The sequence below is a fragment of the Bos mutus genome, chromosome 15, assembly GCF_027580195.1.
Source record: "Bos mutus isolate GX-2022 chromosome 15, NWIPB_WYAK_1.1, whole genome shotgun sequence".
NCBI lineage: Eukaryota > Metazoa > Chordata > Mammalia > Artiodactyla > Bovidae > Bos > Bos mutus.
This window is the reverse complement of record NC_091631.1, coordinates 30,186,065-30,199,069: the sequence shown is the minus strand read 5'-3', so window position 1 is coordinate 30,199,069 and position 13,005 is coordinate 30,186,065. Positions and strand designations below refer to the sequence as shown.

The 13,005-nt window shown below is 44.1% G+C and overlaps 1 protein-coding gene across 1 annotated transcript in view; it reads right to left on the bottom strand.

The window, feature by feature from the left end:
- Window positions 1–1,165, bottom strand: part of CLPB (ClpB family mitochondrial disaggregase) — a 147,821-nt gene extending 146,656 nt beyond the window's left edge. Inside the window, exon 1 of the mRNA XM_005893508.3 lies at window positions 692–1,165. Within this exon, the coding sequence (XP_005893570.2) occupies window positions 692–1,094 (403 nt within the window). The 5' untranslated portion in view covers window positions 1,095–1,165. The remainder of the gene's footprint in view (window positions 1–691) is intronic.
- Window positions 1,166–13,005: the final 11,840 nt, after the last annotated feature.

Below are 13,005 nucleotides of genomic sequence, written 5' to 3'. Positions count from 1 at the left end.
TCAAACCCACATCTCTTGCATCTCCTGCATTGGCAGGTGGATTCTTTACCACTGCACCACATGGGAAGCCAAACAGGTTCCCTGGAGACCTCTTAAAGGAGGAACTGAACCAGGTAGAATGGTAGAGAAATAGGCCACATGCTAATTTCAGATGTTTCGTCCAATGCTCCCATTGTACAGATGGATAAGGTGATACTCCAAGAAGAGAGGCTGACCTTTAATAACTGTATTATTACAATACAATAGTTATTATTATGGGCTTCCTAGGTGGTGCCAGTGGTAAAGAACCCACCTGCCAATGCAGGAGACACAGAAGACGCAGGTTTGATCCCTGGGTAGGGAAGATCCCCTAGAGGAGGGCATGGCAACCCACTCCAGTAGTCTTGCATGGAGAATCCCATGGACAGAGGAGCCTGGCAGGCTACTGTCCACAGGGTCCCAAACAGTAGGACACAACTGAAGCGACTAGGCACGCATGCAATTATTATTCTAATACAGTAACAGTTGCATAATTTGAGAAATTACACAACTCGGAGGCACTGAACTCCTCAGCCAAATTATGTCTGGGTCCTACCAGGACTGAAGCTCTAGTGGTCTAAATCTATAAGCAACTCCCACCTTCCAACCACATGGACTCAGGACCCACCTCCCGCCTCTCACTTGCACAAAACCAGACTGTCCCGATAATCACCCTTGCTGGACGGGCTCTTGCTGTAACAATGAACCACCAGCGCCGTGGCCAGGGCCCACACGCCCAAGCCGGCTCTGCTGAGGACTCCATTCCAGCTGTCCTGCCCAGGGAGTGTGTCTTCGGGGCCAGGAAGACGTCCCCACGTGGCAGCTGCAAGGCAGGGGGTCTCGGTACGTCCTCTCTGGCGCCCTCCAGTGGCTGCCCCTCCTCCGGTGAGTAGGGCCGGCGACGTTCCATGGCGCCCCCCGACGGCCGCCCTCAGCCACTGAGGCTCCCCGCGACCCCCGGTGGTCACACTCTGGCCGGTGGCACTTTCGTGGCTCCGGAGCGATGGGGACCTAAGCAGCTGAAGAAGGAGCCGCGGCGCCGGCGCTGTTCTCTTCGACACCAGGGACCCCAGCATCGTGACAGCTGCTTCGATAACCCTCTGGTGCCGGCCCCTGTGCTGACCACTTCCAACATGGCTGCCGCGGCGCGTTCGAAGACGCCGCGGAGTGGAATTACGCACTACCTCACGGGAGTGGTAGTCCCTAACCGTAGACCTTGACGTAGCGGGGGGAGAAATAAACTACACTGCCCAGAAGGCTGTAGAACTTGCGTCATAATGACTGCAGACTTACAGCATCCTGGGGCGTATTGGGAAATGGAGTTTGGACATGGGGGCGTGGCAAGAAGGGAAACACCTAGCAGGGCCCGGGCATTAGAGTTAAGGTGGGAATCCCAGAGTCGTCTTCCAAGTTTAGCTAAAACATGCGATGCAATTTCTGAGTATTGTAAATTAAACGGGACTCTTCAGCAGAGGCCAGTCATGAAACTTGTGCTTCTTTTAGCCTGTATCTCTTTTTAGCCTGGGACTGCTTTTCACAAAGATAGCTAGGGTAACGGATGCACCTGAAATAGGAACTCCTTTTCTTTTCTCTCTTTTTGTTTTTTGTACACAGACATCCTTTCTGTTAAAAAGTTGATGCCTAATCTTGCTTTCCCACTTACCTAAAATATTTAAGGTGGCAGCTGAATAAGGGAAGCTGGGCTAGGACTATTATTCCTGTGTACAGGGAAGGGAATTTAGGCTCAAAAATAAAAGAATTTGTCAATAAATCAATACGTAAAGCTCAAGCCTTCAACTCCAAGCCATCGCCTCTTTGATACTTGCACCCTCATCCTGCCCTCATTTCCCCTGATTGAACCCGTGAGCAGGCGAAAGATGAAGTGCTTTTTTTTCTAGGTGAGAAGTGGATTTATTTAAAGAGAAGCACACTCCACAGAGCTCCAACCTTCTCAGAAGGAAGAGCAGCCTTGGGAGAAACACACTCCACAAACTAGAATGTGGGCTGTTGCAGAGGGTATGAGTAGTCTTGAAATGCAGTATGGTTAGTTTTTATAGGCTGGGTTATTTTTCACAGGCTAATGAGAAAAGCTGTGATAAACCTAGACGGCGTATTAAAAACCAGAGACATCACTTTGCCGACAAAGATACAAATTGTCAAAGCTATGGTTTTTCCTGTAGTCATGTATGGATGTGAGAGCTGGACTACCAAGGCTGAGCGCTGAAAAATTGATGCTTTCAAAGTGTGGTGTTGGAGAAGGCTCTTGAGAGTCCCCCTGAACTGCAAGGAGATCAAACCAGTCAATCCTAAAAGACACAAATCCTGAATATTCAGGGAAGGACTGACGCTGGAGCTAAAGCTCCAGTACTTTGGCCACCTGATGTGAAGAACTGACTCACTGGAAAAGATCTTGATGCTGGGAAAGATTGAAGGCAGAAGGAGAAGGGGAATAGAGGACAAGATGGCTAGATGGCCTCACCGACTCAATGGACATGAGTTTGAGCAACTTCGGGAGATGATGAAGGACAGGGAAACCCGGCGTGTTGCAGAGCAACTGAACAACAGCAAGGGAGGATTATTCCCTAACTATTTTGGTGAGGGGGTAGGAGTGATTTCCAGGAATTGAGCCACTGCCCACTTTTTGGTCTTTGATTGTTGGCTTTGGGAACTGTCAAGGCACCTCTAGGTGCGTCATTTACCTTGCTGATGTACTACAGTGAGTATATACTGAGGATCAAGGTCTAGTCTAAGTTGACTTATCTGCCATTTTAGGCCCATTTGATTCTAATCAGTTTATGTTGTGTCCTCGGGCTATGTCATTCTTTCAAAGATTGTGCCCTGCCTCCTTCCCTCCTGTTTCATTTGACCCTCAGATTTTACTCCATATTCTTATGGGAAGCAGAAGGGCAATGGTCTATCTTCTGTAACTGAGAAGGTTCTTTTTTATATCAGTTCTAGATCCTGTTCCTGCACTTACTTCAAAGTATCTGAACCTTCCCAGATGACTCTATTTAAATAAGCTATCTTCCTTTCCACATCTTTCTTATCCTGCCTGCTGCTGCTGCTGCTGCTGCTAAGTTGCTTCAGTCGTGTCCGACTCTGTGCGACCCCAGACACGGCAGCCCACCAGGCTCCCCCGTCCCTGGGATTCTCCAGGCAAGAACACTGGAGTGGGTTGCCATTTCCTTCTCCAATGCATGAAAGTGAAAAGTGAAAGTGAAGTCGCTCAGTCATGTCCAACTCTGAGTGACCCCATGGACTGCAGCCCACCAGGCTCCCCCGTCCATGGGATTTTTCAGGCAAGAGTACTGGAGTGGGGTGCCATTGCCTTCTCTGTTATCCTGCCTACTTGTCTTCATATCATGAAGCACTTGACATGTTGTTGTTGTTTAGTTGCTAAGTCATGTCTGACTCTTTTGTGACCCCATAGACTGTTGCCCGAAAACTCCTCTGTCCATGGGATCTACCAGACAAGAATACTGGTGTCAACTAAAAAAGATGCACAGCTTGAGAGCTTCGAGTTAAGTTTTATTTGGGGCAAAATGAGGACTGCAGCCCAGGAGGCAGCACCTCAGATAGCTCTGAGAGATAGCTCCAAAGAGGCAATCAGTTCAGTTCAGTTCAGTTCAATTCAGTTGCTCAGTCACATCCAGTTCTTTGCGACCCCATGGACTGCAGCATGCCAGGCCTCCCTGTCCATCACCAAGTCCCGGAGCTTACTCAAACGCATGTCCATTGAGTTGGTGATGCCAGCTAACCATCTCATCCTCTGTCGTCCCCTTCTCCTCCCACCTTAAATCTTTCCCAGCATCAGTCTCTTTTCCAATAAGTCAGCTCTTCACATCAGGTGGCCCAGGTACTGGAGTTTCAGCTTCAGCATCAGCCCTTCCAGTGGATATTCAGGACTGATTTCCTTTAGGGTGGACTGGTTGGATCTCCTTGCAGTCCAAGGGCCTCTCAAGAGTCTTCTCCAACACCACAGTTCAAAAGCATCAATTCTTCAGCTCTCAGCTTGCTTTATAGTCTAACTCTCACAGCCATACATGACTATTGGAAAACCATAGCCTTGACTAGATGGACCTTTGTTGGCAAAGTAATGTCACTGCTTTTTAATATGCTGTCTAGGTTGGTCATAACTTTTCTTCCAAGGAGTAAGTGTCTTTTAATTTCATGGCAGCACTCACCATCTGCAGTGATTTTGGAGCCCCAAAAAATAAAATCTGCCACTGTTTCCACTGTTTCTCCACCTATTTGCCATGAAGTGATGGGAAAAGGCAGTCGGGGAAGGTCAGTATATAAGATTTCAGTGAAGGGGGAAATCAATGCAATCAAGCGGTTACTTTACAAGAGGTTTTCTACTAGTCACAAGGATCTGATGTCATCATGAAGGGATTTAGTGCTTTTCTAGATATGAGGAGATGCAAGGATTGGAATCATGAAATAAGTTCTTGAAAAATATCCAACTATCTAGAGACCTGTCCCATCAGATAGATTCCCTGGAGCACAGAGTACCTCACTCCACCCTGAACTCCCTCAGAGGGTGTTAAAGGTCAACAGCTGAAGCAGCATGAGGTTCAATCTCCACAGAAAGTGAAAGTCGCTCTGCTGCTGCTGCTGCTAAGTCACTTCAGTCGTGTCCGACTCTGTGCGACCCCATAGATGGCAGCCCACCAGGCTCCCCTGTCCCTGGGATTCTCCAGGCAAGAACACTGGAGTGGGAAGTTGCTCAGTCATGTCCAACTCTTTGAGAATCCATTCTCTATACAGTGCATGGAATTCTCCAGGCCAGAATACTGGATTTTGTAGCCTTTCCCTTCTCCAGGGGATCTTCCCAACCCAGGAATCAAACTGGGCTCTCCTGCATTACAGGCAGATCCTTTACCAACTGAGCTATCAGGGAAGACACAGTTTCCACAGAGGCAAATGCCCCTGTTGTTTGGTTGCTGGTAATGCTCTTGTCGAGTATCAATTTGTAGTTGACACTGGAATGGGTAGCCATTTCCTTGTCCAGGGGATATTCCCGGCTCGGGAATCAAACCAAAGTCTCCTGCATTGGCTGGTGAATTCTTTACCATTGAGCCACCAGGGAAGGGCCACCTGATATATTAAATATTTGTTTTGTTTATTGTCTTTCTCCAGTAGAAGTTAGTCCCACAAGACAGGACTTTTAACATAATTGTTTTATTTTTACTGCACTGCATCTTCATTGTGGTGTGCTGGCTTCTCTTGTTGTGAAGCATGGGCTCTAGAGTGTGGAGCCCTGTACCAAAGTCAGGACAAAAATCTTTGGAACTGACTGAGCCCCATAGCAACTGTTGCTGTGAGCCTATGGATCTAAACCGCCAGTTCCCTGGCCCTAATTAGGTAAATACTCACCCTATTAACCACCCAATAGCAGCCTAGCCAATCACCTAATGCCACCATTCTAGTAGGAATTTTCTGTTTTGAGGTTATAAAAATTGGCTACTAGCTCATGAAAGGGTAGGCTCTCTCTTGAGCTGGCCCACTGTTAGAATAGCATCTCCCACTATAATAAATTTTATTCTCCTTTCATTTTGCCTCATGTCTGGAAATTCTTTTCTAGCCTGTGCACAGGCCATGGCATAGAGCTCAAGGTTTCCATTGCCCTGAAGCATGTGGGATCCTACTTACCCAACTAGGGATCAAACCCAAGTCCCCTCCATTGCAAGGTGGATTCGTAACCACTGAACCACCAGGGAAAGAGGGGACTTTTCTTTTTTTCACTTTCACATCACTAGAACAATGTCTGGAACAAAGAGGTACTCAATACGTATTCATTCACTGAATAGCTTACTCTCACTATATTAGCATGGTCATATTAGAATATGACCTTTAGACTGAAGGCAGACCCGAATTTCAATTATGACTCTTGTGTTTACTACATGTGTAACTTTGGACAAATTTCTTTTCCTCTCTGATTTTTTTTACCTATAAATTTATTTATTTTAATTGGAGGCTAATTACTTTACAATATTGTATTGGTTTTGCCATACATCAACATGAATCTGCCACGGGTGTACACATGTTCCCCATCCTGAACCCCCCTCCCACCTCCTTCCCCATACCATCCCTCTGCATCATCCCAGTGCACCAGCCCCAAGCATCCTGTATCATGCATCGAACCTGGACTGGCCATTCATTTCATATATGATATTATACCTGTTTCAATGCCATTTTCCCAAATCATCCCACCCTCTCCCTCTCCCACAGAGTCCAAAAGACTGTTCTATACATCTGTGTCTCTTTTGCTGTCTCGCATACAGGGTTATTGTTACCATCTTTCTAAATTCCATATATATGCATTAGTATACTGTATTCAGAGAAGGCAATGGCACCCCACTCCAGTACTCTTGCCTGAAAAATCCCATGGACAGGGGAGCCTGGTGGGCTGCAGTCCATGGGTTCAATATGAGTCGGACACAACTGAGTGACTTCACTTTCACTTTTCACTTTCATGCATTGGAGAAGGAAATGGCAACCCACTCCAGTGTCCTTGCCTGGAGAATCCCAGGGACGGGGGAGCCTGGTGGGCTGCCGTGTCTGGGGTCGCACAGAGTCGGACACGACTGAAGCGACTTAGCAGCAGCAGCATACTGTATTGGTGTTTTTCTTTCTGGCTTACTTCACTTTGTATAATAGGCTCCAGTTTCATCCACCTCATTAGAACTGATTCAAATGTATTCTTTTTAATGGCTGCGTAATACTCCATTGTGTATATGTACCACAGCTTTCTTATCCATTCATCTACTGATGGACATCTAGGTTGCTTCCATGTCCTGGCTATTATAAACAGTGCTGCAATGAACACTGGGGTACACGTGTCTCTTTCAGTTCTGGTTTCCTCAGTGTGTATGCCCAGCAGTGGGATTGCTGGGTCATAATGCAGTTCTATTTCCAGTTTTTTAAGGAATCTCCACACTGTTCTCCATAGTGGTTGTGTTAGTTTGCATTCCCACCAACAGTGTAAGAGGGTTCCCTTTTCTCCACATCCTCTCCAGCATTTATTGCTTGTAGACTTTTGGATAGCAGCCATTCTGACTGGTGTGAAATGGTACCTCATTGTGGTTTTGATTTGCATTTCTCTGATAATGAGTGATGTTGAGCATCTTTTCATGTGTTTGTTAGCCATCTGTATGTCTTCTCTCTCTGATTATTAACTTCCTCATTATCATCAAAGATAATACTTACCTTCAAGGCAATTAGTTGTATTAAATGAAATAATATGTAGACCACTAATATTCCTGGCTCACAGTAAATCTTCAAGAAATGGCAGCTGTTTTATTCCCCGCTCTAGGGGTTTACTGGATCTCCTACTGTAAACTGCTTGTGGGAAGAAATGGAGTTCCTCATTTCCTCATCCCTTAGTGAAGGCACTCAGTAAATAACTGTTGAATGAATGAATATTTTAAAAGTACGCAATAGATGAAGCATTTTGACTTTCCTATTTTAAGAGATTCCCATGTTATCTGTCTTTTTAGCCACTCTATTCACTATCGCAGCTTCACCTTCCCTGTATTCTTAGAGTATCTCTGCCTCCCAGCTTAGGGTTGGTCGCAACAGGGAAAGCAGTCTCTGAGTTCCATTACCAGGTGGGTCACAGAGTGAGTGTGCAGTGTTCAACTCCTCTGCTGCAGACACATTCCAAGGTCCTTCAGTTTACTTACAATTGCCTAACTTTCCAAGCACACATCCAGTTATTCTCTCATATGGTTTTCACAAATAACATCTTTGAAAGAGCAAGGCAGGGTTGAATCACTATTAGCATTTGGTAGGGAGTACTGAGAGGTTAAATGATCAATGTCTGGCTGAATGAGAAGTAGTGGAGCAGCATGGGGGAATCACCCATTAAAATCAGCCAGGACTCAGTGAATTCTAATTTTCAACAAACAATTCAAAATCCCCTAGGTCACATTAATAACATTTAAAAAGATCTTCAGTTCAGGGACTTCCCTGGTGGTACAATGGATAGGAATCTGCCTGCCAATGCAGGGGACATGGCTTCGATCCCTGGTGCAGGAAGATTCCACATGTCTCAGAGCAGCCAAAGCCTGTGCATTACAATTACTGAGCCTGGATACTGCAACTGAAGCCCACGCATTTAGAGCCCGTGCTCTACAACAAGAGAAGCCACCACAGTAAGAAGCCCATGCACCCGACAGAGGAGGCCCAGCTCACAGCAACTAGAGAGAAAGCCTGGACACAGCAACGAAGACCTAGCACAACCTAAAATAAATAAATAATATATATTTTTTAAAAAGATCAGCAGTTCATGATGACTTCCTTTTGGTCTGCTCAGAATGCAAGAATTTATTGTATCAGGTTGTAGTTACCCTACCTGGGGTTCTAGCTCTTGGGTTGGAGCACAGATAACTCATTTCATTTAGTTTGTGGTGAGGTGACTAGAGATATTGGGGTTCAAGAGGAGGCAGAAAGTGGAGAATCAGTGCCATTGCTGTGGTCACTTTCCACTAGGATAAAGTTGGAAGCCATTCTGCAGGCTTCTAAGGAAAACACTTTTCCTGAAAAACAGCAACACACTCATTTTTAAACAAAATAATTAGATATGTAGGAGATAATTAAAGCTGGGTTTTTCACTGTTAGAGAAAGAAGCTATAAGTAAGAAAGAGAGAAAGCCAAAATGAACCTTGTGGCATTGGATTGGAATTAGGGGTATTCAGTATAAACTCATGGTTTTAAAATATATACAGATATATTCATAGAGAAATATCGATATGTAAGTATATATGGGTTCAGTTCAGTTCAGTCGCTCAGTCGTGTCTGACTCTTTGCAACCCCATGAATCGCAGCACGCCAGGCCTCCCTGTCCATCACCAACTCCCGGAGTTCACCGAGACTCACGTCCATCGAGTCGGTGATGCCATCCAGCCATCTCATCCTCTGTCGTCCCCTTCTCCTCCTGCCCCCAATCCCTCCCAGCATCAGAGTCTTTTCCAATGAGACAACTCTTCGCGTGAGGTGGCCAAAGTACTGGAGTTTCAGCTTTAGCATCATTCCTTCCAAAGAAATCCCAGGGCTAATCTCCTTCAGAATGGACTGGTTGGATCTCCTTGCAGTCCAAGGGACTCTCCAGAGTCTTCTCCAACACCACAGTTCAAAAGCATCAATTCTTCGGTGCTCAGCCTTCTTCACAGTCCAACTCTCACATCCATACATGACCACAGGAAAAACCATAGCCTTGACTAGATGGACCTTTGTTGGCAAAGTAATGTCTCTGCTTTTGAATATGCTATCTAGGTTGGTCATAACTTTCCTTCCAAGGAGTAAGCGTCTTTTAATTTCATGGCTACAATCACCATCTACAGTGATTTTGGAGCCCAAAAAAATAAAGTCTGACACTGTTTCCACCGTTTCCCCATCTATTTTCCATGAAGTGATGGGACCGGATGCCATGATCTTCATTTTCTGAATGTTGAGTTTTAAGCCAACTTTTTCACTCTCCACTTTCACTTTCATCAAGAGGCTTTTGAGTTCCTCTTCACTTTCTGCCATAAGGGTGGTGTCATCTGCATATCTGAGGTTATTGATATTTCTCCCGGCAATCTTGATTCCAGCTTGTGCTTCTTCCAGTCCAGCGTTTCTCATGATGTACTCTGCATATAAGTTAAATAAGCAGGGTGACAATATACATCCTTGACGTACTCCTTTTCCTATTTGGAACCAGTCTGTTGTTCCATGTGCAGTTCTAATTGTTGCTTCCTGACCTGCATAAAAATTTCTCAAGAAGCAGATCAGGTGGTCTGGTATTCCCACCTCTTTCAGAATTTTCCACAGTTTATTGTGATCCACACAGTCAAAGGCTTTGGCATAGTCAATAAAGCAGAAATAGATGTTTTTCTGGAACTCTCTTGCTTTTTCCATGATCCAGCGATGTTGGCAATTTGATGTATGGGTTAGTATATTCCATATATGACCTCTCTCTGTCTCCTGAGAGAGTATAGAAGCAATGACATCTTAAACACTGAATACACCACTACCCAGATCCAAACACTATCCTCCAATTAAAGGAAACAGTTCTCCTTGGAGAAATGGTTCTCTTCAAAACTGGGGTAGGAAAAATACAAAATGACACAGGACTATCTTGTGTGCCAGAAAGGAAAGAAAAACCAGATACATGCTGATCAAAAGAACACAGGAGCCAACGTGAAGGACTTACTGATGACCCAAACCAGAACACTCAGGCAAAAAATAATGACAGTATGGGTTTTTTACCCAGAGAGTAAAACAAATATCCACAAGGTCATACTGATACATATAATCAAATAAATAAATAGATAGATTGGGGGAGGAATGAGGTAAAGAGACAGCTTTTTCTTACAATAGAAACTGAATTAATATAGATAGAAGGAAGAAGGAAATAGAGATCATCATTATGCAGATATCACAGTTATAAACATTTCAGACAAAATCCTCAAACCATGCTAAAATTAGTGGGTCAAAGTTTGAGGACAAACAGGACTTGTAAAAAGACATAGTAAAACTTCCCTGGTGGTCCAGTGGTTAACAATCAACCTGCCAACGCAGGGGACATGGGTTCAATCCCTGGCACGGAACTAGGACCCCACATGCCACAGGCAACTAAGCCCATGTTCTACAACAAGACAAGCCACCCCAGTGAGAAGCTCACACTCCACAACTAGAGGGTAACCCCCTCTCACCACAAGAGACGTGTAGCAACAATGACCCAGCACAACCAAAAAAAAAAAAAAGGAAAAAAGATATAGACATCATTAATCCTTTGATACTGGGAACACAATATCATTTTTGTGGCATTCTTGCCAAGCACATATAACCCCACTCCAGTCGTGAGGCAACATCAGACAAATCTAAATTGAGAGACAGTCTATAAATAACTGATCAATATCTGTATTAGTTTTTATTGCTATACAACAAATCACCTTACATTTAGCAGCTTGAAACAATACCTACTTAATATCACAGTTTCTGTCAGCCAGGAGTGTGGCATATTTTAACTGTGTCCTTTTTTTCAAGGCCTCACAAAAACTGAAGTCAAGGTGTTGGTCAGCAATAGCAGCATTTGTAAGTTCAACTAGAGAAAAGCACAATTCCAATCTCCTCCAGGCTGTCGGCAGAAATCATTTTCTAGCAGCTGTGGGACTAACGTTCCCATTGTCATGCTGGCTCTTGTCAGATGAGGACCTCTCAGGTCTCTGCCATGTGACCACCACTTGAGACCCACTCTTATTTGCAGTCTCTCTGACCTCAGAAAGGACCCTGTCATTTCTAAGGCCTCAAGTGATTAGGTCAGGTCCACCCAAGTAATCTCTCTCTTGATAAATCCATGTTAAATTATAAGAAATATAATCACAGGAGTGATAGTTCATTGAATACCTTGTGTGAACATGGATAGGATTTGGGGACCAAAAAAAAGATGTTAGTGGGAAATTGGTGAATTTCAAGTATATGCTATAGTTAATAATATTGTACAAATGTTGACTTCCTGTTCTTGATCACTGTACCATGGCTATTTAAGATGTTAAAGCTGAGAAAGTGGGATGGGGACTATAAGGAAACTCTTTGTACTATTTTTGCAATCTTTCTGTAAATCTAAAATTAATTCTTTCCCATTCTGTTGTTTTCCTCTATTCCTTTACATTGATCACTGAGGAAGGCTTTCTTATCTCTCCTTGGTATTCTTTGGAACTCTGCATTCAAATGGTTGTACCTTTCCTTTTCTCCTTTGCCTTTAGTTTCTCTTCTTTTCATAGCTGTTTGTAAGGTCTCCTCAGACAACCATTTTGCCTTTTTGCATTTCTTTTTCAGGGGGATGGTTTTGATCACTGCCTCCTGTACAATGTCATGAACCTCCATCCATAGTTCTTCAGGCACTCTGTCTATCAGATCTAATCCCTTGAATCTATTTGTCACCTCCACTGTATAGTTGTAAGGGATTTTATTTAGGTCATACCTGAATGGTCTAGTGCTTTTCCCTACTTTCTTCAATTTAAGTCTGAATTTGGTAATAAGGAGTTCATGATCTGAGCCACAGTCAGCTCTCGGTCTTGTTTTTGTTGACTGTACAGAGCTTCTCCATCTTTGGCTGCAAAGAATATAATCAATCTGATTTTGGTATTGACCATCAGGTGATGTCCATATATAGAGTCTTCTCTTGTGTTGTTGGAAGAGGGTATTTGCTATGACCAGTGCGTTCTCTTGGCAAAACTCTGTTAGCCTTTGCCCTGCTTCATTCTGTACTCAAAGGCCAAATTTGTCTGTTACTCCAGGTATTTCTTGACTTCCTACTTTTGCATTCCAGTCCCCTATAATGAAAAGGACATCTTTTTTGGGTGTTAGCTCTAGAAGGTCTTGTAGGTCTTCATAGAATGGTTAAAATTCAGCTTCTTCAGCATTATTGTTCGGGACATAGACTTGGATTACTGTGATACTGAATGGTTTGCCTTGGAAACGAACAGAGATCATTCTGTCGTTTTTGAGATTGCATCCAAGTACTGCATTTCGGACTCTTTTGTTGACTATGATGGCTACTCAATTTCTTCTAAGGGATTCTTGCCCACAGTAGTAGATATAATGGTCATCTGAGTTAAAGTCACCCATTCCAGTCCATTTTAGTTTGCTGATTCCTAAAATGTCGATGTTCATTCTTGCCATCTCCTGTTTGACCACTTCCAATTTGCCTTGTTTCATGGACCTAACATTCCAGGTTCCTATGCAATATTGCTCTTTACAGCATTGGACTTTACTTCCATCACCAGTCACATCCACAACTGGGTGTTGTTTTTGCTTTGGCTCTGTCTCTTTATTCTTTCTGGAGTTATTTCTCCACTGATCTCCAGTAGCATATTGGGCACCTACTGACCTGGGGAGTTCCTCTTTCAGTGTCCTATCTTATTTTTGGGGGGGCTCCAAAATCACTGCAGATGGTGAGTGCAGCCATGAAGTTAAAAGATGCTTGCTCCTTGGAAGAAA